This window comes from Chelonoidis abingdonii, chromosome 23, assembly GCF_003597395.2.
Source record: "Chelonoidis abingdonii isolate Lonesome George chromosome 23, CheloAbing_2.0, whole genome shotgun sequence".
Lineage (NCBI taxonomy): Eukaryota > Metazoa > Chordata > Testudines > Testudinidae > Chelonoidis > Chelonoidis abingdonii.
The window spans coordinates 12,521,712-12,542,620 of record NC_133791.1 but is presented as its reverse complement, the minus strand read 5'-3'; the positions used below and the strand labels follow the sequence as shown (position 1 = coordinate 12,542,620).

General features: G+C 48.3%; 1 protein-coding gene across 1 annotated transcript; it reads left to right on the top strand.

Annotated features, from left to right (window-relative positions):
• The first annotated feature begins 2,475 nt into the window (after nucleotides 1-2,475).
• Nucleotides 2,476-4,860, top strand: LOC116821958 (C-type natriuretic peptide 1-like). Its single transcript, XM_032775508.2, has 3 exons — nucleotides 2,476-2,615; nucleotides 3,685-4,002; nucleotides 4,465-4,860. The coding sequence occupies exons 1-2, from the start codon at nucleotides 2,526-2,528 to the stop codon at nucleotides 3,988-3,990; spliced, it is 396 nt and encodes a 131-aa protein (XP_032631399.1). The 5' UTR covers nucleotides 2,476-2,525; the 3' UTR covers nucleotides 3,991-4,002; nucleotides 4,465-4,860.
• Nucleotides 4,861-20,909: the final 16,049 nt, after the last annotated feature.

Here is a 20,909-nt window from a genome sequence, read left to right as displayed (position 1 = left end):
CGAATCTCAATCTCAATGAAATTATGCCTAATAAAAAGCCAGATGGCTCATCATTTCCATTTTCTCCACAAGACTTCAGCTTAATGGCCCAAACCCTCTGCACAACATGTGGGGAATAGAGCTTTGTGTGAGCTAAAGATGCATTATTCCTCTTCCAGGGAAATTCGGATTGCTTTCCGTGGGCCCAGATTTCAGGCCCCGAGAGTGGGGAAGTGGCTGATTAAATTGCTCTTCTTTCTCTGATCAGAGAAAATGGTTAATTAGAGGGTCGAAAGGAGGTGGAAAGCATTCCAGGAAGTGAGATTGGCCTGGGGTTGTGGTGATTTATTAAAATACCCTCACAGCACCATGATATCTGAGCACCTACTACATGTTACAGTAGAGATACCTCCCATCCCAAACTGTAACAAAGAATCCAATCCATCTTCAAAGGTTAGATGGAGATGTCAGGGCTCCACACCATCTCCACAGGGCTATTCCCCTAGACTGATGTCTGAGTCCTGCAAGAAGCTCATGCAACTAACATGACATAGGAACACTCCCAACATGGGGAACCACCACCAGAGTTCTCTTATTACTGATTATGATGTTGCATATTCTCAGGATGAACTCACCTGGCATTACTATGGAGACAATGGTTCATTTATAAAGCGTCAGGCCTGTGTGGCTCCCATTCCCTTGTGCACCAGCGGGGTGCAGGGACAGGTATGGGTGGAGAAGTCGTAGCACGGGTCCTGCCATCACTGGGTGCCATGGTGTAATGGAGTGGCTGGGATGGCGACAGTCCACCCCATAACTCTGCTGCTGTCCTGACATGTTTGAAGGGCCACTCCCCTTGCATGGGAAAGGGGGCTTCCGCTGGTCACATGATGCCTCTGGGACCCACTGAGCTCATGCCCCCTTGGTAGGCTTCTCTGCTGCAGCCTGGAAGGGCTTGACCCTTTCTAACACATACTGGGGCAAGATCACCACCGTGGGCCAAAACCAAAGGATTTAGGCAGTCCTCATGCAGGCAGAGCTCTCACTCACCTTGGGGCCTGGCCTGGCCTCTGGAAGAGCCATGCAGCAAAGGGAACTCATGCCCCCGGGCGTGCTGGTTAAATGTGTAGCAAATACCCAACCACCTTAATTTGCTGGACTTAAGCCAACACCCAGGCCATACTGTGTCTGGCCTTCACAGCTACCCAAAGCTGAGAGCCAGGCATCCCCCAGCTGCCACCCTCCCCGCATAGGGGCAGCAGTGATATGGCTAGGGCCAGAACCACTCTTTCACTAGAGGGAAGTGCTCCCCCACAGATCAGAGTGGGAAGAGCGTCCGCTGCACCTCGGACAGAGCTGCCACTCCAGCCTGCACTCCCAGGCAGAGGCTGCCATTGCAGCCAAGCCCCAGAGAGAGAGTCGGGCACTGGAAAAGGTCCAGTCCTGCTCATAACCCTGTGCTGTACTTATGCCCCAGAGGAAGGCCTGAGAGATGGGAAAAGGCAAGAGAAGATGCTCCCAGTGTTAAGGTCATTTCAGAAATCCCTCGAGCACGGGGATGCTTGGATCTGGGGGTTTGAGTCAATCCATTCAAAAGAGAGGGAGGCACTTGCTGCAGCCACATTTAGAGCTCAGGTTTCATTTTTCACACTCAGAAAGGGAGCCTGTTTGTGGGAGAAGAAGCAGGGGGTTGATTCAGGCACGGCCCGGATTTAAGTGCAGCGCTCTTTGTGGGGAAAGTACATTGAACAAGACACCCAGGAGAATGTTTTCAAGCTGGATCCAGTCTAAACATTCAGTGAGGAAGAGGAATTTCTTCATTCTTTATGCACAAGACACTAGAGAATTCTCTCTCGGCATTTAAATTAGGGTCTAAATTCACACTTGTCACCCAAACCAGTAAAAATCTAAACGTCAACAAATGCAACTTTGAGACAATTGGTCATATTTGCAGGACTTGGAATTCCCTTGCACCCTCTATCAGGTACCAGTGTAATTAAAAGAATAGACTCTTCTACAGCATACATGTCTCTGAGACTACCAGATCTCCCAGCATGTGCTCTTCTGCAATGACAGAGTAGCCATGTGTATGGGAGGGGAGTGGAATTGTAGATTCTGCCTCTTTATATTTCTTTTGATTATTTTTCTACAGAGGCACAGAAAAGCAAGTGTAAGGTTTAGTGATCACCTCCGGCAACACTGAGCGCAGAAAACTGACATACAGGTGGCATCAGAAGAGCAGGCTGCAGATCAACAACTACAGGGTGCGGCCACACAGCTCGAGGAGTGAAAAAATGTGCTCTTCTAACTCTCTTTTTTGGCTGGGAATAAAACTCCCTCCTCCCCTTGGGCTAATGAAAGCCGATCAGAACCTCTTAAACCAATCCTGGCTCTGGCAGGAGCTCAGAGGTGGCCCTGGGAGGGGTTGGGGGAAGGTATAAAGGCTGGTAGCCAGAGACATAGAGTGACATTGCAACTGGAGAGACTCGAGGGGGGAAGAGGAGCCAGAGACGTCCCATCGCTGCGGGAGACAACACAACACAAAGATGAACCCGAAGCTTATTTTCTGCTGTGGATTTCTGCTGCTGCTTCTCAGCCAGGACCAAACGAGGGCCAAACCCTTCTCCAGTTTACAGGTAAGAGAGCAGCTGCTCATTTCAGTATCAGGGGGCTGATCATTCCTTGGAACTTGGAGTTACTGGCTCCATCTTCTTAGCCCTCTCTGGCTGCTGGAAGATGCTCAAGAGCATCAGGGTCATGAAGGTGGCAGGTGGGGGTTACTTAACTGAGCAAAACAAAAGCTATTCCTTGCCTGACTTCTATTTTGATTGACTTTAGATAATTGGAGGTCAAGTGTTGTTTGTTCCCCAGGAATAGGAGGGAAACTGCAAAATTTCAGGTCAGTCTGGGATAGGGTGAAGTCATTAAACTTCAGAGAAGCAGAAGCTGCATTCTCTTACCCAGAATATAAACGTCCTCCCACCTGTAGCCCTGCTCTGGGCACCGGCAAGCTCATCCCTCAAGTTCCGACCCTGGCTCTGTCTCTAGCTGAAGTATCTGGTTTTGGGTGCATGCTATTAACAAGGAGGGGAATCTTCTCTCAGCAGAATGGCAGAGGATTCAGTCACCTGCTTGATAAACCCAGGAAAGGGAGAGAGAGAAGGGATTCTATGCTGTTCATAAAAAGCATTTTAAGCATCCCAAGTAGAAAGAGTATCTTCTGATTAGCTCACCGTCAGTCCAACATCCCTATATATCATGTAACCCTCCAGCCTCCTCAGAGCGAATCCTTCCAGCATCAGCCTACCCTCTCTCCAGCTGTTCCACTATCTCCATCATTTGCTTACTATTCCTTCAGTCCCCGCCCCAAGCCTCTTTGTTTATCATCCCAGACACCCTGCTCCCAGCTTTAGGAGAGACTCCTTTTACATCCCTCACTTTTCTTGTCCATGTCTAACTAAGACCATAGCAGTAGCCCGAAGGCATCTGAGAGCTGGTGTCAAACCTAAAACAGAGTTGTTAGTGGAGGACAATGAAGACTAGAGATCATCATCATTACTTTGTTGACGTTTTAGCACGTTTTTCCTTCCAAGTCAAGCTTAAAATGGGTTTGTTGAAGATTAGCATCTATGTAGGTTTACATGACAATAATCAAAGGACAGTCTGAACCTCAATACCTCCCCCACTCTCCTCCCTGTCTTTCAGAGCCTGTCCAGATTGTTAGATGAAGATCTGGAGCATCCCCTGGCCTCAGAGGAGACGGACCAAGAGCGAGAAGACATGATCCCAACTGGTGCCTTTGACCAACAGGACTCTGAGCTCCAATGGGCCCGAAACTCCAAGGACCAGCCCGAGGGGGTCCCCATCAGCGACAGTACTTTCCAGAGGCTCTTCAGCGATCTTCTGGGTTCATCCAGGAGATACCGAGGCAGGAGCAAAAAGGGCTTGTCCAGGGGGTGTTTTGGTGTCAAGCTGGACAGAATTGGCTCCCTGAGCAGACTGGGATGCTAACTGTTCGCTATGGTAAGAGAGAAACGGCATGAGACTCTGTGTGTGTGTGTGGCGGGGGGTATGGGTATGTAGAGGAGGAAGAGTTTAGAGCTCAAATTGAAGGAAAAGGTACATACGGCACTTGCCATCCCTGCTCCCCTCAGACCTAAGGGACCAACTTCACCTTGGTGCAACTCCACAGACATCCCTGGCACCACCTGCACATTTGGCTTATTAATCTTACACCTCCAGGGCCTTACCCGCCCCTCCCTCACCTTCTCCAAATCTGCTGTATGCAGTTTGTCCTAGCTCAGAGAAGCCAGCCAAGAGAGGCTTTCACCAGCTCCCCAATGACGCTGGTGTAAATCCAGAGAAGCCCCAAGGAGCAGGGTAAGTGAGCAGAACTAGGCCCTAGAATAGTGAAGTCAATAGTTCCCGTTAGTGAAACCTGGCTGACCTCCTTTCTGTCACTTATTCCTCTTGTTTCCTTGGCAGGACTAAGACTTTCAGGACCTAGAGGACCCGTTACCTTTCAATGAGATGTTCAGCTCAAACTGCTCCAGCTCCACCAACTCCCCTGTAGACATTGTACTGAATGAGTTCGTTCCAGGCCATCTATACGTGACCACTAAGAAACTGGCCATTGCTCCATAGTTTGTATCACAGTATTAATGTATCAAAGCCATTATCAGTTCCATTCATTTGTCTCGGTTACATGCCATGTGTATGAAACAGTCCTCATTGTGTCATGGATGCTGAAAATCCACTGGTTTTCATCATTTGGTGAACGTGTTTCTCACTTCCACTCTGATTTTCTTCCTAGTTCATCATTCCTGAGGACAAAGCGTTGCCCTGATTTACATTTGGTCAAATAAATATGAACTATTCAAATTCATCTGATGGCTGGTTAATGGTCCCGAGAGATTGTTTGCAGAAAGATAAAAAGGGATTTTATAAAAACAATAAAAGAAAAACAAAAACCATATTCCTAAGAAAAGGAGCTTTTTTGGAGGGGGGTAAGGGGAGAAGTGAGGAAGCCCAAGAGAACACAGCATGGCTGATGCAACAGTCCTCACTGGGGGTTGAACCCTGGCCTTGTAGCACCAAAGCATTTGCCTCTATCGCTTGAGATAAAGGGGTAACTCCATTAGCTGGCAGCAGTAGTAGGTTGTTATTCTGTATGTGGGCCAGCCACTAGAGGGGGATGACACATTTTACAAGCAAGTGACACTGATGTGAGACCCTTTTGCATATCTATTCTAAGGAAGTTTTCACCTTCTTTGCTAAGTGCCACAGAGAGGGAGTCCCAGCTGAAATGCCTGGAGGAGGTTTGCACGTCTAAGGGTCAGTCTTGTCTACAAAAACATTGTCCTCCTCTAAGAGAAGCTCATCGTGATCCCTAGTCTTATGCATGGATCACTTGGGACACAAATGAGTTTTCTGACAAAAGTTGTATCCAAAATATACCTGGGTAGGCTCTTTGCTGCAAACAGTTCAATCACTGAACCTGGCCCTGTTTTCCTGCGCCTCAGGCTATGTCTCTATTACAGTCTGTGTCCGCAGCACTGATGTCGCTCAGGGACAGGAGAGCTTCTCCCAGTGACATGGCTTCTGCTGTTCGCAGAGGTGGTTTTATTATGCCAGTGAGAGCTCTGCCCCGTCGGCACAGAGCGTCTTCACCAGACACTGCTGCACGGGAAGTGTAGACATGCCCTCACCCTTGTTCATTGGTACTCGACACACGGGGTCGAGTTCAGTCCCTAGGCTGCTTGCCAAGGAGCTGACTGGGCAGCCCCGATGCTGGTGAGACATTACTGGGGCTACTCATGAATGAACAGGGGGCACATAATTAGGCTCAGCCTGCCCACTGCCTGCCCGTGTTGTTCTGCAGATTTTCAGTGCCGTACCCACACCGGCAGGACTGAGGCACGTAAGCTGCATTACATTGTTTCTCTTCCCTGATGGCAGGAGTAGCCTTCTTAAAATCCAGCGTCCAGTGAAAATTCTTGCGATCATTAAATTGAAATTTATTTACTTTCCATGAATATGTCACCATAATTCATGTAAGAGGCCCTGCCCTGAGCAGACACCCTGCCTGTAAACTTGCTCCCCACAGAATTCCTGGGAAGAACACACAATAGGGGTACAGGGACACACAAAGCAAATTCGATTAAAGCTAGCTCAGCTATGACCAGATCTGTCTGCATGAGCTGCCCACCACATGATCGCAGTGTAGACATGCCTGTAGTTTCTGGACCTGCCCTTAATCACTGTGAGGCTAGGGCGACCCTTCCTCCAAGCCTCACTGCGGCTTTGACGACTTCCTTGGAGCTACTGTGAAATCCTAGTTCCGGTGGATTTACACCTGTGCACATCAGAGACATGTGCCACCCAGCAGCATTACCTCAGTTGGAAACTGGTGTAAAGCAAGTTCACTTTCCTACCCAGTACATTTTTGAGAACACTTCTGCATGGAATTTACAAACACAGGGGATGCTGCAAATTCATGAGTGCAGTTCTACAGAAACTGTGAGAAGCCCATCAGGAGTGGACCCCAAAGGCCAGAATTACTTGCGAATGGCGGTGTCCTTTCCTTTCTTGTTTGTGGTTCCACTTTAGCCTTTATAAATCCTTTTAACATTTACAAGTCACCATCAGTTTACTCTCTCATGGCTATTCCTTTATCTCCCTTTCATTTCCCTTTTATCCCTGTTATTTCAAGTTCATGATTCTTTGCATTTCTAGGGAACAAAACAACCCCCTCTCTCCCCAAACACTACTTTCTCTTAAAAGCAAAACACACACATGATTAGTGGATCTCATGCAGCCAGTGAAGTGACACTCTCTCAGCCCGAGAGTAGGAAATTCAACAGCCATTCCTGAAGGTCTCTAGCTGTCAAGCTTCATTAGGTCTTATGCACTCACCATTTATTCTATTTAAGAGATCAGCTTTGTTTTTCTCTCTGAAAATTAATCAGCGGCATCAGTGAGAATGAACAAAACTGTCTCTTGCTGGGGAAAGATGTACTAATCATTTACTTAGGCACGTCAGAGCTCTAAGCATCCTAGTTATGAAAGAATCGATGCACCATATCCATTATATACAGTGCTGCTTTTCAGCGCAAAAATGGAACATTCCATCAACGTTCTCGAAATGACTCACGACATCAAATGAAGGATCAAGCCAGGTAGAGGTTGAAGGGCTCTGGCAGGTTGATTTAGATCCAGATTTAAGTTTAGGTAAAAATGGTTTTGTATAGTGGTAGGTTTCCACTCCTATTCATCACGAGAAAAGGAAGCTCACAGTCTGACTACAGTGGTAAAAAATCAGTGCAATCTCAGCATGGCGAATGTCAGCTCGGTTTCAGAGTGACTGAATACAGTCATAATTGTAGTACATAAAGAGAAGGCTGAGGTGGGACGTAGTCTTCAAATATGTAAGAGGTTATAAAGGAGATGAGGATCAGTTGTTTTCCCTGTCCACTGAAGGTAGGACAAGAAGTAGTCAGCTTAGTTTGCAGCAAGGACACTTTAGGTTGGATAGCAGGAAAGCTCTCTGACTCTTTCTAATATTTAAGCACTGCAACAGATTGCCAAGGGAGGTGGTGGAATAAATCCCTGTCCTTGGAGGCTTTTAAGAACAGCACTTGTCAGGGATAGTCTAGGCATGTTTCATCCTGCCTCAGCAGAGGGGGAAAGACTAGATGGCCACTTTAGATCCCTTCTTTTCTAGGAGCTAATCGAGACAGAACACAGACATAGTCCTCAGTCATGAAGGTCCTGTTGCAGGCCCGTGGATTAGAGCGTGCCGACCTGTACATCCTCAGAGAGATGCACTGACGTCAATGGGTCACCCAGATGGGTTCAGCTGCAGGATTGGAGCCATGCTTGGTAACAACTAGAGCTGGGTAAGGCTTTTTTCCCCACTCTTTTTTTTTACTGGAAAAAAAATGTGTTTTTCAGGATCCAAAACTATTCACTGAATTTGGATCCAAATAATTTTGATTGTGGAAAAAAATAAAAAGGAGTCTCAATGTTTTGTTGCGACTTAGATTCAGAACAACATCATGCTTTCAAATTGGGCCAGTTAAAAAACACCAGAATGACAAAAACTAAATCCACCCAAGGAAACGGTGATAGGCACCCCAGACAGCCAAGCTGAAACAAAAAACCTTGGAACAACAACTGGTTTTGGTTAACTCAAAATGACTTGAAATACTTGGGGGGTGGGAGGGAGATTGTTTGGGTCAGCTCAGAACCCTTCAATGGATTTTTTTAAAAAAAATTCAGTTTTTTCCCATTTGACAAAAAGAAATAAAAAAAAAAGTTTGGTTCAAATCAAACCAGATTTTTCAGCTCAGTTCTCAAACCGAGAAGTCTAGTATTTGCCCATCTCTAGAACCAACAGCTCCACTCTGCTCTTCTATCACCCCCTTCATGCAAACATCTCAGAGCCTTGCACAAAGAATAGTAGATGGACAAAAATAAAATGCCAAAATACAAATATCCTGCCAGTGATAGGACAGGGAGAGTCAATGGAGAATTAAACATGTGACCTATCTGACCAATCACAGCTCAGCAATACCACTCCTGATTTGATGATTCAACAGTGGCTATCAAGCTGAAGAGTGAAAAACAAACAACACAAGTCACATAAATTAAAAGAAAAAATACAATTAAGAAAATTGCTACCTGCTAGCAGATATTCTAAAGCAGAAAGGGAATAATCTAGAGAGGTTACTGATGGCAAACGTTCAGATGAACTCTAATGTTATTTACCTGGTTTTAGTGAAAACAGCTGTGGTTTTGAACATGAAAAGGCCAGGTTGTGCTCTTGCTTGTTTCACTCCTTGGAATTGTTCTGGAGTAACTGAAGGCTAATGCTTGCCTTCTCTTTGTTTTCTCTTAAAACAGTTAGTTCACGTCAAGGTCCATCATGTTCTCATTGTAACTGGTTGCTTCAAATGCTGCTTTCCAGAGGCAGAAGAGAAAATATGAGCTGATTTGGATCTCAGTTATACCAGTGCAAAGTCACCCTGGAAGTCAGTGCTGTGACTCTGGTTTTACACTGGTTTAACTGAACTCAGAATCTGGCCCAAAGTTCCTAAAGAATTTGGGTCAGAGGCCACTTTTCCTCTTAGCTGCTGAGAATTCTTGACCTTGAAGGCTGAATGATTCCATGCGTGTGCCCAGAGGAGAGGGAAGATCTGGAATTAAAAAAGAGTGCCAGCGCTGCACAGGCAGGGAGATGGAAGCCAAATAACACCACTTCTCATATTTAATGCCGATTTGATGCTCTAATGAGGACAATGCAGTGCATATCAGGAACCAGCTGGGACTTTTCATTTATGTATTACCTTGGTTGTGGTATAGGCTATCATCGTTCAGTCAATCCATGCCCATCCCATGTGGCTGGTACTCTTACAACAGTTGCATTCTCATAACTATTATAAAGGAACAGAACAGGCTGCTTATTGCTCTGCTGATAATTGAGAAAACCAAACAAACATCCCAGCTTCAATAACCTCCTCAGCTAGCTGGTTCCTCCAATCCCAGGGAGAAGAAACAGGCCTGGGAAATGAATCAGTTTGAGGTCTCTCAGCAGTGCTAGGTCAGTTAGTCACAGATGGTGGAGTCTTATTAGCTTGTGATGATGTTATTGTTATAATTTGTATTGCAGTGGTGCCTATGAGCCCTAATTGCAGGCCAGGATCCCACTGTGCTGGGCTCTGTACCAAGACAGAACAAAGGTGGACCCAGCCCCAGAGAGCGAAGTAGGGCTTTGAGAACCTGTTTGAATACACTTGTAATTTCCCCTTCATCACAACCTTAGACCCCAATCTGTGACCCAGTGGAATCTAGCCCCATTCAAGCCTTGGCCAGGGGTAATAGAAATCTACTGGCAGGCATCTCCCTTCCTCTCTAGCACTAGATTCTGCAGGCTTACTTCCTGAACATCCTGTGCTAGTCTCCAGTTACACTGGTGTACACCCAGGGTCAGTGAAGCGAATCCAGATTTACACCAACATCATGGAGATCAGAATCTATATTGCTGTGGTTTAGGACACAACTGTGCACCTGAAATGGACAAGAACTTGGATTCCGCAGAGGATGCTGTATGACCAGCAAAACCGATCACCTGGGGATTGTCTCATAGTTTCAAAAGGCTATTTTTCAAAATGTCACAGGGAACAATTTACATCACATCAAAGGTTGTCTAATTAAATCCCAAGGACTCACGCTGGATGTGTTTGCCCTTTCGGTAACTTGCTTATTACTATTAGTATTGAAATGTTCGCAGCTAACCTTTTAAGCTAGCCTGCTAGTCAGCTAAATGGGGAAAAGGCTCATTGCTCTAGCAGCACTGTTATTTCAATCTGGCTAGAGTGGAAGAACAAAGCAGCAGAGCATGAATTTACATATGGAGGGTGGGAAAGTAGTTGAGAAGACCAGAAGTGCCTCCCCCTGCTTCTTTTTAAAGATGAAAAACACATTCTGTAGAATCCTAGGAATGGAGTACAGTGACCTCTGGCCTTGAAAGCGTCAATGGCATCATCTTATTCAAAGCCTTCTCCCTGAGGCCCAGATTGTAAGAGGTGCTCAATACCTCCCAGCATGTAGCCACGTGTCCAAGTCAGATCTGCATATTTTATCGCCATAGGGCTAAATTCTTATTCATGCAAAAATTCCTATTGAAAACCTGCTCCAAAGGCCATTGAATTCAGCAGAACGTCTCCCATTGACTTCAGTGGGCTTTGGATCAGGCTCTGGGAGATTTATTATTACCGAGGCATCTAAAGGCCCCAGCAGAGATCAGGACCCAATCCACTGGACACTGTAAAAACAGAACGAGCTCGCAGGCTAAACAGACAAGACAAGAATGGGGGGGGAGGGAAAGTGACTTTCCCCAAGGCCACCTGGCAGGCCAATGGTGGTGCCAGAAACGAGGATTCCCAATTGCCAGTCCAGTGCCCTCCCCGCTAGAGAACACGGCCTCTGTTTCTTGTATTGACATAAGGACTAAGTGAAAACTGAGTAAAGCCCTCAGGATTTAGAGTCAGATTTTGAGACCACCAGAGACCACTGGGTCATCCAGGCTGGTCTTCTGTATATCACAGACCACCACCCTCATATTAAACCCAACCACGGAACTTAGACCAAAGTATTACAGCCTTCTCAGCACCTCCTCAAAGCCCAGCCAACATCCTATCTCCAGCCTTGGCCATCCCTGATGCTTCAGAGGATGGAGCTTTGCCTCAGCACCAAAGAAATTACCCCCTTTTACACTTGGTTTTGGTCATTTGTAAATGGACTTGTTTGGCTGAGGCTAATACGAAACATTAGCAACATCCCAAGGCAAAACTGAGAGGACCTTGCAGAAAGTCAGGCCATCCATTACAGTAGCCAGTTCAATAATACAAGTGTTGTTGTCTAGGGAGTCTAAAACTAATGATTAATAAAGGTGACCTCTTCCTCTGAGCACAACAGATGGACTTTCCATGATGGATGGTTGTTGCTTAGGAATTTTTCGCATTAGAATACAAGTGTGTGGGGTGAGGAGGACACAGTACCCCATCATTTACAGGCAGTAGGACGAGACATGGCGAGTGAGTGGTGACCGGCCTGCACTCACCACCTTAGAGATGATGGCTAGTTTGTTGAAAGTCACTGGGGAGTAACTAGCTGTTTTACAAAAAGGGGATAAACTGGCAGTGCTGACACTTGACAGTAAACATATTCCAATGCAATTCTGGTACATCTTAAATGGTGATTAGCTGTATCATAGCTTCCCTACTCAGATTTGAACCTTAGCGTTCATAACCTGAGAAGCTAGCATGAACCCCTCTAAGTTTAATTACCAGCTTAGATTTGATATCGCTGTCACCACCAAGAATTTCCAGTGTCTGGCTCACTCTGTCTCCCCAAAACTTCCCTGGGGGACCCCAAGATCAGAAGGCTTGAGTCTACCACAAGGCGAAATAAACCATTCCCCCCCTCTCTCCACCCAGATTCGCTCTTCTGGGCCTAAGCTGAGAGTTTCTGATGCCAACTCTTTTAATCACAATACGAAGAGCATGTCTCCTCTCTTCCACAAAGAGACAAACCCAAAGACAAAGGAAACAGAAAAGATTCCTATCTCTCTTCCCCGTAGCTTCTTCCCGCCCTGGGCACTGAGGAGAGTTAAACACAGAGCAGCAGTCTCCCCTCCCCCCTGCTCTTTCCTTTCTCCACCATTTCCTGGTGGGTCAACTACGGAAACAAAAATCAAACAGGTCTTAAAAAGCAAAAACTTTTAATAAAAAAAGAAAGAAAGAATAGATAACAGTTCTCTGTAACCTAGATGGCTAAGATAACAGTGTTTTCAACTTATAGAAATGAAGTAAACAATAGAAAAGGATAAACAGCCTTATAACCAAACAATACATTTAAATATTATAGCCAAATAACATAACAGACTCCACCAGCCAGAACACCAGATGCCAAATACAGCAAAACAATTTAAAGACTATACTTTTGCTAACTTTGTACTTACAACTGAAACAGAAGATGGAAGGACTGGAATAGACCCTTTCATAGCTGAGAGAGCACAGAACAGACAAAGACCCAAGACCAAGAAACCCCCACAAATTCCCTCCCTTAAGCTTCGAAAAATCCGGTTTCCTGATTGGTCCTCTTGTCAGGTGTTTGGTTCCCTTTGTTAACCCTTTACAGGTGAAAGAAACATTGATCCTTAGCTATCTGTTTATGACAAGCTGGCTTGCACACAATGTCATAGAGAGGTTTACTCCAACCTCTGGAGTCCTGGAGAGAGCAGCATTTTAATGTGGAGGAAGAAAAATAAAGGGGGTCCTACCAAAACCCAGGGCTCAATCAGTTCCCACAGCACCAAAAAGTCTGGAGTTAGAGGCACCAAAAAAAATGCACATAAAAAAGAAGTGCAACTGAGTCCCTGTCTATACTGGGAATTTGCCCTGATCTCAGCCACAGATCAGCAAAATCCAGGTATGGACAAGGAGCTGTGATTTGGACCAGTGCAACTTACCCCACTTTCAAGCAGGAGTAAACTCCAGGGGTGTAAAATCACTGCTTTCCTTGTCTACATGAAGGGAGCTGCCCCTGTTGCTGGTCATCTGTGACTGAGGTCAAGGCAAACTCCCAGTGCAGAGAAGGCTGAAATCTCTTAAAAATAGGGTGATGAAAAGACTGTTACACAGATACCCAGGGGTGGGATGTAATAGGGAGCACTCCTGCCCACACAAAGCTGGCGATGCTCTTGCAAGCAGCCAAGCAGGGCAGCACAGTATGTCCAGTGGGAGAAAGCAATGCAAGCTGGTAACTAATGCCACCGCTGGCTGGCACCTCTAGTGGCACAATAAATAACCCCAATATCCCCAGACCAGAGTGTAACATGGCAGAGCTTGTCCAGTGGCACAGGGTTTGCCAGTGGTGAGAGACCTTGGCAGGGAGATTTCCCTAACACTTGTCTGTTTTCCCATTTCATTTTACAGCTCAAACTGAAAGACAAACACTGCCTGTGTGAACTGCCACCAGCGGAACAGAGACACCGGTTCCAAACCCTCTCTGCACCCCCTCGCTCCCCTCCCCCAGCTACAGGAGGCTGCAGACTGGCCCAAGAGGGGGGCTGATCTCCCTTCCTGGCGGGTGAGTAATGGATCATTTCCCCCACACCAGGGGAGGAGGGTCCAGAGGATGTGCCCAAAGCACTGACGCGATCCCAGGCAATCCATCAAGCATTAGCAAAATGGCGACTGCTAGGAAGGTGGAAGACCACGCAGTCATTTCATCCCTTGCGCTGCCCAGAGAGAGACCGCGAAGGAGGCACTTGCAATGCTCTGATCCCCCGGGGCGGCTCGGCTCTGCTCCACTGGAGCGGGACCGGATCCCAACCGTGGCCACAGGCGGGGCACGCACCGTTTCCGAAAGGGTAACCTCGAGTGCCACTGGCTGCAACCAGTTCCCTTAGCAGGGCAGAGGGCCCGAATTCCACACTCTGGCAGGGAGCCGCCTGGATACAAAGGAAGCCTGAGCAACCCTCCAAGCCCACACCAAGGAGCTCGGGTCTGGAGGCAAAGCCAGCACTGGGCAGGATGGGAGGCGCAGCCCTGGGCTGTTGGGCTGCTCTGCTGCTTCTCAGCCTGCAGGGGCCAGCAGGCGGGCACCCGCTGCCGGGGAAATACACCAGCCAGGAGCTCCGGTCCCTGCAGGTGAGGAGAGATGGAACAGGGGTGGGGTGGGGAGCTGGGTCTCTGACCAGGACCTCTGAGGCCATAAAGGTGTCAGCACTAGATACCTTAATGAGCAGGACAGAGGGACTGATGCCCATGAGGATCCCTTCTGAGCAGTGGGATTTTCAATCCGAGAGGTCCGGATTGTGCACCCCCCACCACAGGGATACAGACACGCACTGAGTGCCCTGGTCAGTTACGCGGGAGCTGATCGCCGTCTTCTCCTCTCTTGTTCTAGGACCTCCTTGAGCTGCTGAAGGAGAAAACTCAGGGGGAGGAAGGGTTGCTGCTGGAGCTGGAGATTCTAGCCTATGAGGCAGAAGAAGATGACCCTAGCTGGGACCTTGCTGAGCCGGAGAGCAGCCCCGCTACCCAGCTCCAGCCCTGGGATCCCGTGGACAGTCAGCGGAGCAGTCTCCTTGCTTCCCCCAGGAGGATGAGGCACTTCTCTGGGTGTTTTGGGACCAGGATCGAGAGGATCGGCTCTCGGGCAGGACTTGGATGCAACATTTTCAAAGGTCTTAGCTAGAACCTCATCCTGCCTTCAGGCCCTGCATGTCTAGGTTCTCCCTCACCTCGCCAGGCTTAGGAGGCATGGCTGGCAATGGCCCCATACTGCCCTATACAGCTCTGCCAGATTCCTCCCCACCCCCTGCCTTGGGGGGGCAGACCTTGACCCCGGCTGGAAAGGGCTGAACAGCGGGTCCCTACAGCTCTGTTATATTAGCCGTAGGCCAAGCAGGCAGCTGTCCAGCCACAGGGTGACAGGCAGAACCCGAGACAGGGCTGATCTAGCCTAGAGGAGAAGCTGATAGTCTGAACATGGTGCTCATTGTCTCTCTCTCCCCTTGGTTTTAGGTTCCTGGAAGAGGAGATGGAGAAGCTGAATCCAGAGCTTCCCACGATTTTTTAAGCCTATTTTGTGTGGACTAGTAACTTGATTGGAAGCCCTTGACCCCCACCCCCACCCCAGCGGAATACGCATCAGCCCAAACAGAGCAGTTGGCTGGGGGATGTATTCGCATTGTACGGATTGTTAATTAACAGCGATGATGCTGGAAGGAGAACAGCTGAAATCCCTTCCCCCCACTCCACCCCCAGCCCACCGGGGTGGTGGGGCGTGGCGTTTATCAATAAATGTTTTGTATAAATCGCTCGTTTCACTCTGGAGGCCTGCGAGGAGTGAGTCCATTATGACGGGGCTCTGGGGACCTGGGACGTTTCCTGACCCGCGCGAAGTGCCCCCGCAGAGCTCACGCGTCACTTGCACACCTGGGCTGGGTTAGGTGGATGAGACCATCCCATGAAAGGGTTCAATTCTGCTCTCATTTTCCACTGGGGTCAATTGGGAGTGGCTCCCCCAGAGGTGATGAAGTCACTCCGGATTTACCCCAGTGTGGGAGGAAAACGCTTCCCTTGCTCATTGATAAAGCCCCCTTCCAGATTACCCCATGGAGGAGCAGGTTGGGCTTCTTGGGGCACTGCAAGGTGGTGTGATCTGGGTTGAAACGGTAGCTCAGCATCGCTGTGAGTGCCAGCACAGCCTGGCCCTGCACACACCGGGCCCCGATCCCAGGGCACAGGGCCACTCACCCTGTAACAGGTCAGCCCTTTCGGAGCGCTGGCTGCATGACCCCTCAGCAGCGAGGGGGAGCAGGTGCTGCTGGCACTAGGAGCTGGAGACCCGAGGGAGACGGAGGGACCTGAGCAGGGCCGGGTGGAAACACCGGGCCAAGCCTTGGCTCAGGACTCGCCCTGTTCAGCACCTTGGACAGCCGCCAGCGTGCGCGCACCGCGGCAGCCGGTAGGGGGCGCCCTCGGCCGGCTCTAGCCGCACCATCCCTCGCCCAGGCTGGGCTGCCCGCTGGGGGATCCGGCCAGGTGCGTCCCCTGTGCGGGGAGAGGGGCGTGTTCACCTTCTCGCTCCCCCAGCAGCCTGGGTTGGAGGGAGGGACAAACAGCCCCTCTCCCGAGCCAGCCCCCCAGCTCTGGGATTGGGGGGCGGGGCTCGAGCTTGGACTGGGGCAGCTGACACATCGCAGGGTGGGGGGCACGCACCAGGCGCCCCCGGGGAGGAAGCGGGTCCCTGCTGGGGATGAAGAGAGATTTCCCCCTCCCGCCCCAGCTGCTCTGTCCCTCCCAGGGTATGTGGGGCACTGGGGCAGGGAGCACAGAGGCCGGGCTGGGGCGGCTGCAGGGTGGGGAATGATGGTGTCAGGGGCTGGATGGGAAGCAGGAATTGGGCCCCAGAGATGCCTGGGGGGAGGAGGAGCCCCGCAGCCCCAGTCCCCAGGGGCAGCGTCCCAGTGATGGGGAACAAGGAGAGGGGGCTCCTGCCAGCGCCCTGCTGCGTCTGGCCTGCCTGGCTGGGGGGGGAAGGGGCACAGCGCCCACTGCCCTGAGCTACCTGCCTTCCTGGCAAACCCCCCTCCCCAGGGTCACAACCTGCACCCTCCAGAAGATCCCGCTGCTTGGGCGAGACTTGGAGTCCACCTCTGTCCCAGGGTGCAGATGGCATCCCCCGGCCACAGGACAATGGGGAAACCAGGCTCAGGACCCCACGGTTGCTAGGGCCTGGCTACACCCGAGCTACACAGGACCCCACAGGTTTCAGAGGGGGGAGCCCTGTTAGTCTGTATCAGCAAAAACAATGAGGAGTCCTTGTGGCACCTTAGAGACTGGCCTGGCTACACCCTAACTACACAGGGACAAACCCTGAAGTTGCAGCCCGAGTGAGGCTGTCAGGATTTGCCCAACAAGGAATAACATAAAAGTCTAACTGTATTAATAAGGATGAGCCAAGTTCTGCCCCCTCTTACAGCCCTTTAGCTTCAGTGGGGCCACCAGGGGGTGAGGGAAGGCAGAATATGGCCCTATACTGGGGTGGACAAACTACAGCCAGCGGGCCACATACGGTCTATGGGACTGTCCTGTCCAGCCCCCCAGCTCCTGGCCCAGGAGGCTACCCCCTGGCCCCTCCCCTGCAGCCTCAGCTCACTTACTCTGCCACTGACACAATGCTCTGGGTGGCGGGGCTGTGAGCTCCTGGGGCAGCGCAGCTGCAAAGCCTGGCCTGATCCAGTGCTCTTTGCTGCACAGTGGCAGTGGCAGCAGCATGGCCTGGCTCCAGCTGGGTGGCATGGCTGTAGCGCCACCAGCTGTTGGTGCTCCAGGCAGCGCAGTATGGGGGCACGGATGTGGATAGGTGTTGGGTTAGGAACAGGAGGTTGAATGGGGTCCTGGGTCCTGGGAGGGCAGTTAGGAAGGGGGGGCAGATGGGGTGTTGGGGGCAGTCAGGGGACAGGGAGAAGGGGTGGTTAGATGAGGCAGGAGTCCCAGGGGAGGGGCATCAGGAATGAGAGGAGGGGTTGGATAAGGCAGTGGGGATCTGGGGGCACTCAGGGGACAGGGAGCAGGGGTGTGTGGATGGGGCAGGGGTCCCACAGGGGCCATCAGGGAATGGGGGGGGGTGGATGGGGCTGGAGGTGAGGGATGGGCCACGACCCCCTCCCCTAACCAGCCCTCCATACAATTTACAAAACCCGATGTGGTCCTCAGACCAAAAAGTTCGCCTGCCCCTGCCCTATACATCCAATAGCTACAGCTGCAGTCAGGAATTCTCATGCACACCCATTCACACCCAGGCAACCCACCCTCTATTACAGACACATAACTAACTACCTTAAAAGATCGTGACTAAAGTTGCCAAGTCCAGCCCTAGTCAGAAGTGTTTCTCTTGCTGCCCAAGTTGGATGTTGGGTCCTGAAGGAGGGAGGGGATCTGAGGAAGAAGGGGCAGGAGGTTATGGATATGGTAGTTGAATGCTGCCCTGGAGAACTGGCTTCTTGTCCCTGCCTCTGATTTCCTATGCCATGCTGGGAAAGGAATTAAAAAAAAAATACACACATTTTTCCACAGGTCGTCACTAATTGTGTGCCTGATTTTCTGAGTGCTCATCTTGGGACCTGGGGTCAGTTGCCAAGCTGCTCCTGAAGTCAGGGGGAGCTGGGCTTGGAATATATGATGTGCCATAGAATTGTGTATTAATAGGATCCTTCGTTTTTAGTTTATTTCATTTTTCCTGGGAAGTTCAGCGTTTATTATCACCAGAACCAAAACAGGTGAAAATCAGTGCAAAAAAATACTTAATTTTTCTGGGTAAATATCAGGGTTTATTTTGGTGGACAGAAGGATTGGGGGGAAAGCATTCATTAAAAAAAATAATACTTTGAATTCCATTCATCAATGTGGTTTGCTGCAGAACTAAAACAGAACTCAAAACACAAGGCCACCTCTGAGTTTAAGAAAATAATCCCCAAATAAAACTTTGTTTGAATAAACAGTTTACTGTTGTAGACTTAGAACTATTAGCCATATTTACATTTAATAAGCAGGCCACACCACATGCAGCACATAACTCCATCCTTTTCTCCTGTTTTTTATTTAAAACTTTTGAATACTTCCTTATGTTCAGAAGTGTATTCTGATAGATTGTTTTCTTCCCATTTTACTGTCAAATCTTCCAAGGGTTAGTTATCTGCTAGCAGCTTGAAATGTGGACGAGAGATTCATCAGGATGTTCAGATGTGCACACGTCAGAGCTTGCGTGTGTGCCTGTGTGTTTAGTGTGTGCACCTTCTAGACTAATACGTAGCCTTACTTCAACAGGCAGCTTTGCATATACACACAGACTAATGTATTAGCGTAATACAATATGTTGCATGTGATCTATGTATTTTCCAAATCGAACAAGTTATTTTTATACATTTGAATGATACAAAAGTAGGGTGAACATTTGAAAAAAGAATGAATAATGCTTTTTATAAAACCAGAGAATTTTTAGGTAAAAAATGGTTCAAACGGAAAACAATGGGGCTTGTGTATTAAACAAGAGAATTGGGTCCTAGGCATCTCAAATTGGGCACCCAAAAATTAGTGGATACTTTGGACCTTAATCTCTGTCTCAGCTCTCCCACCTGTAAACCAGGAATAAAACCCCTTCAACTCATGAGGTACTGTGAAAATAAACACATTAGCATTTGTGACACACTCAGATACCATAGTGATGAGTGTCAAAGAAAAGCCCACAAGGGCATTAATAATTCTTCAGAGCAGGGTTTGAATTGTGTGCAGCAAATAAGGCCCAGGGCCACACAATGAAGAATGAAGAGAAAAAAATAAATGAATCGCTGCTCATTAAGTGAGTACCTTCCGTCCTGTGCATAGAGTGAGGGAGAGGTTTCGTGGAGGGAAAATAATCTTTAATAACACCTTCACCTGGGATCATAAAGCACAGCACAAGGGGGCTGATTTAAAGGTGCAAAGTCACCATTAATACTGGCATTTCCTAACCTTTGAGGGCTTGGCTTTGTAACCTTAATGAAGTTTTATTTTACACGCACAAATATATTTATGCATTGTTAGAAATACACGCAAAATATGTGTATGCATGTATATACATTATACATGCACACACCCACCACTACATCATACACACTAATATATACATAATTATCACTGTTATTTATAAATATTTGCATAATCTGTAGGGAGATTCTTTTCACTAATTGATTGGCTTTTTAAGATTAAACAAATTCATTTTAGATTAGACTGGGAAATCCTTTTCCCTCAGAAATCCACTGCTCTGCTTCAACTTTATCTGTTTCAGAAGAACCCAGTCAGTAAGCTTAGAAGAGAACGTTATGTGTCGGAGCATAGATCTCCCCTGAATATCTATAAATGGAATCATTTTTATGGCCTCTTGTGTTTTAAGCACAAGGCTGAAGGTGAATTCATGATAGAACAGTATTTTCCTAAGGAATCTAATTTGGCTATCATAGTTAAGCATTCTGGCTTTTAGTTAATATTGAAAACGTCAAATCTCTAAGGAAAAAAAACCCCAAATGTTTTATACCATATATGCATGTGTGCACTACACACATTTTTTTAGGGCCAGATGCCAAGCAGCATCTGTCCCCATAGCACTTACACAGAAGTCAGTGTAACTACTTGTGGAATGAGGTGCTATTCTGCACAAAGGCATCAGAATCTGGCCATCAGAGAAAACTATTCCTGAATCTATGATTGCTTATCACGCTGTAGTCAAATTCATTTAGAGCCAAATCCTGCAATTCATGCTTAGACAAGATACCCATTGACCTGAAAATGTGGCCCTTGATATATATATCATACACACACACAGATTTTATTGCTATCTAGACTAGTGGCCTGATTTTCAAAATGTGCCAAGTACCCACAATTGCCATTGAAGTAAAGGGGACCTGGGGGTACTCAGCACCTCTGAAATATCAACCTAAAGGTTCCATTTGGGTTGCATAGGAGGGGTGAGAGCAGAGGAAAGAGGGATAGGGGCCCCTTTCTGGTAGGGGTTGTGCAAACAAAGACAATCCCAACAGTGAGATTCCCCTCTAAAGCTACTGAGAAGAGGAGAGCCCCAGGTCTGGGGTTTTCAGCATATGCCTTGGTATGCAGCAGCTGCACATATTCCATATATAGAAGGGGAGTCTGTCCAGTGCCTCAAATTTACTGTTAGGAGATCGGTCTTCTTCAGATTCTACCTCCCCAAAGTCTGCGCCTGGGATCTTTTCCTTTCCCTGTACAAGGTGATTTCCCTCCCAAAAGCTCCTGATTAAGAGTTCAGAGCAGTTTCAAGGCTATTCCCCCCCAATCTCC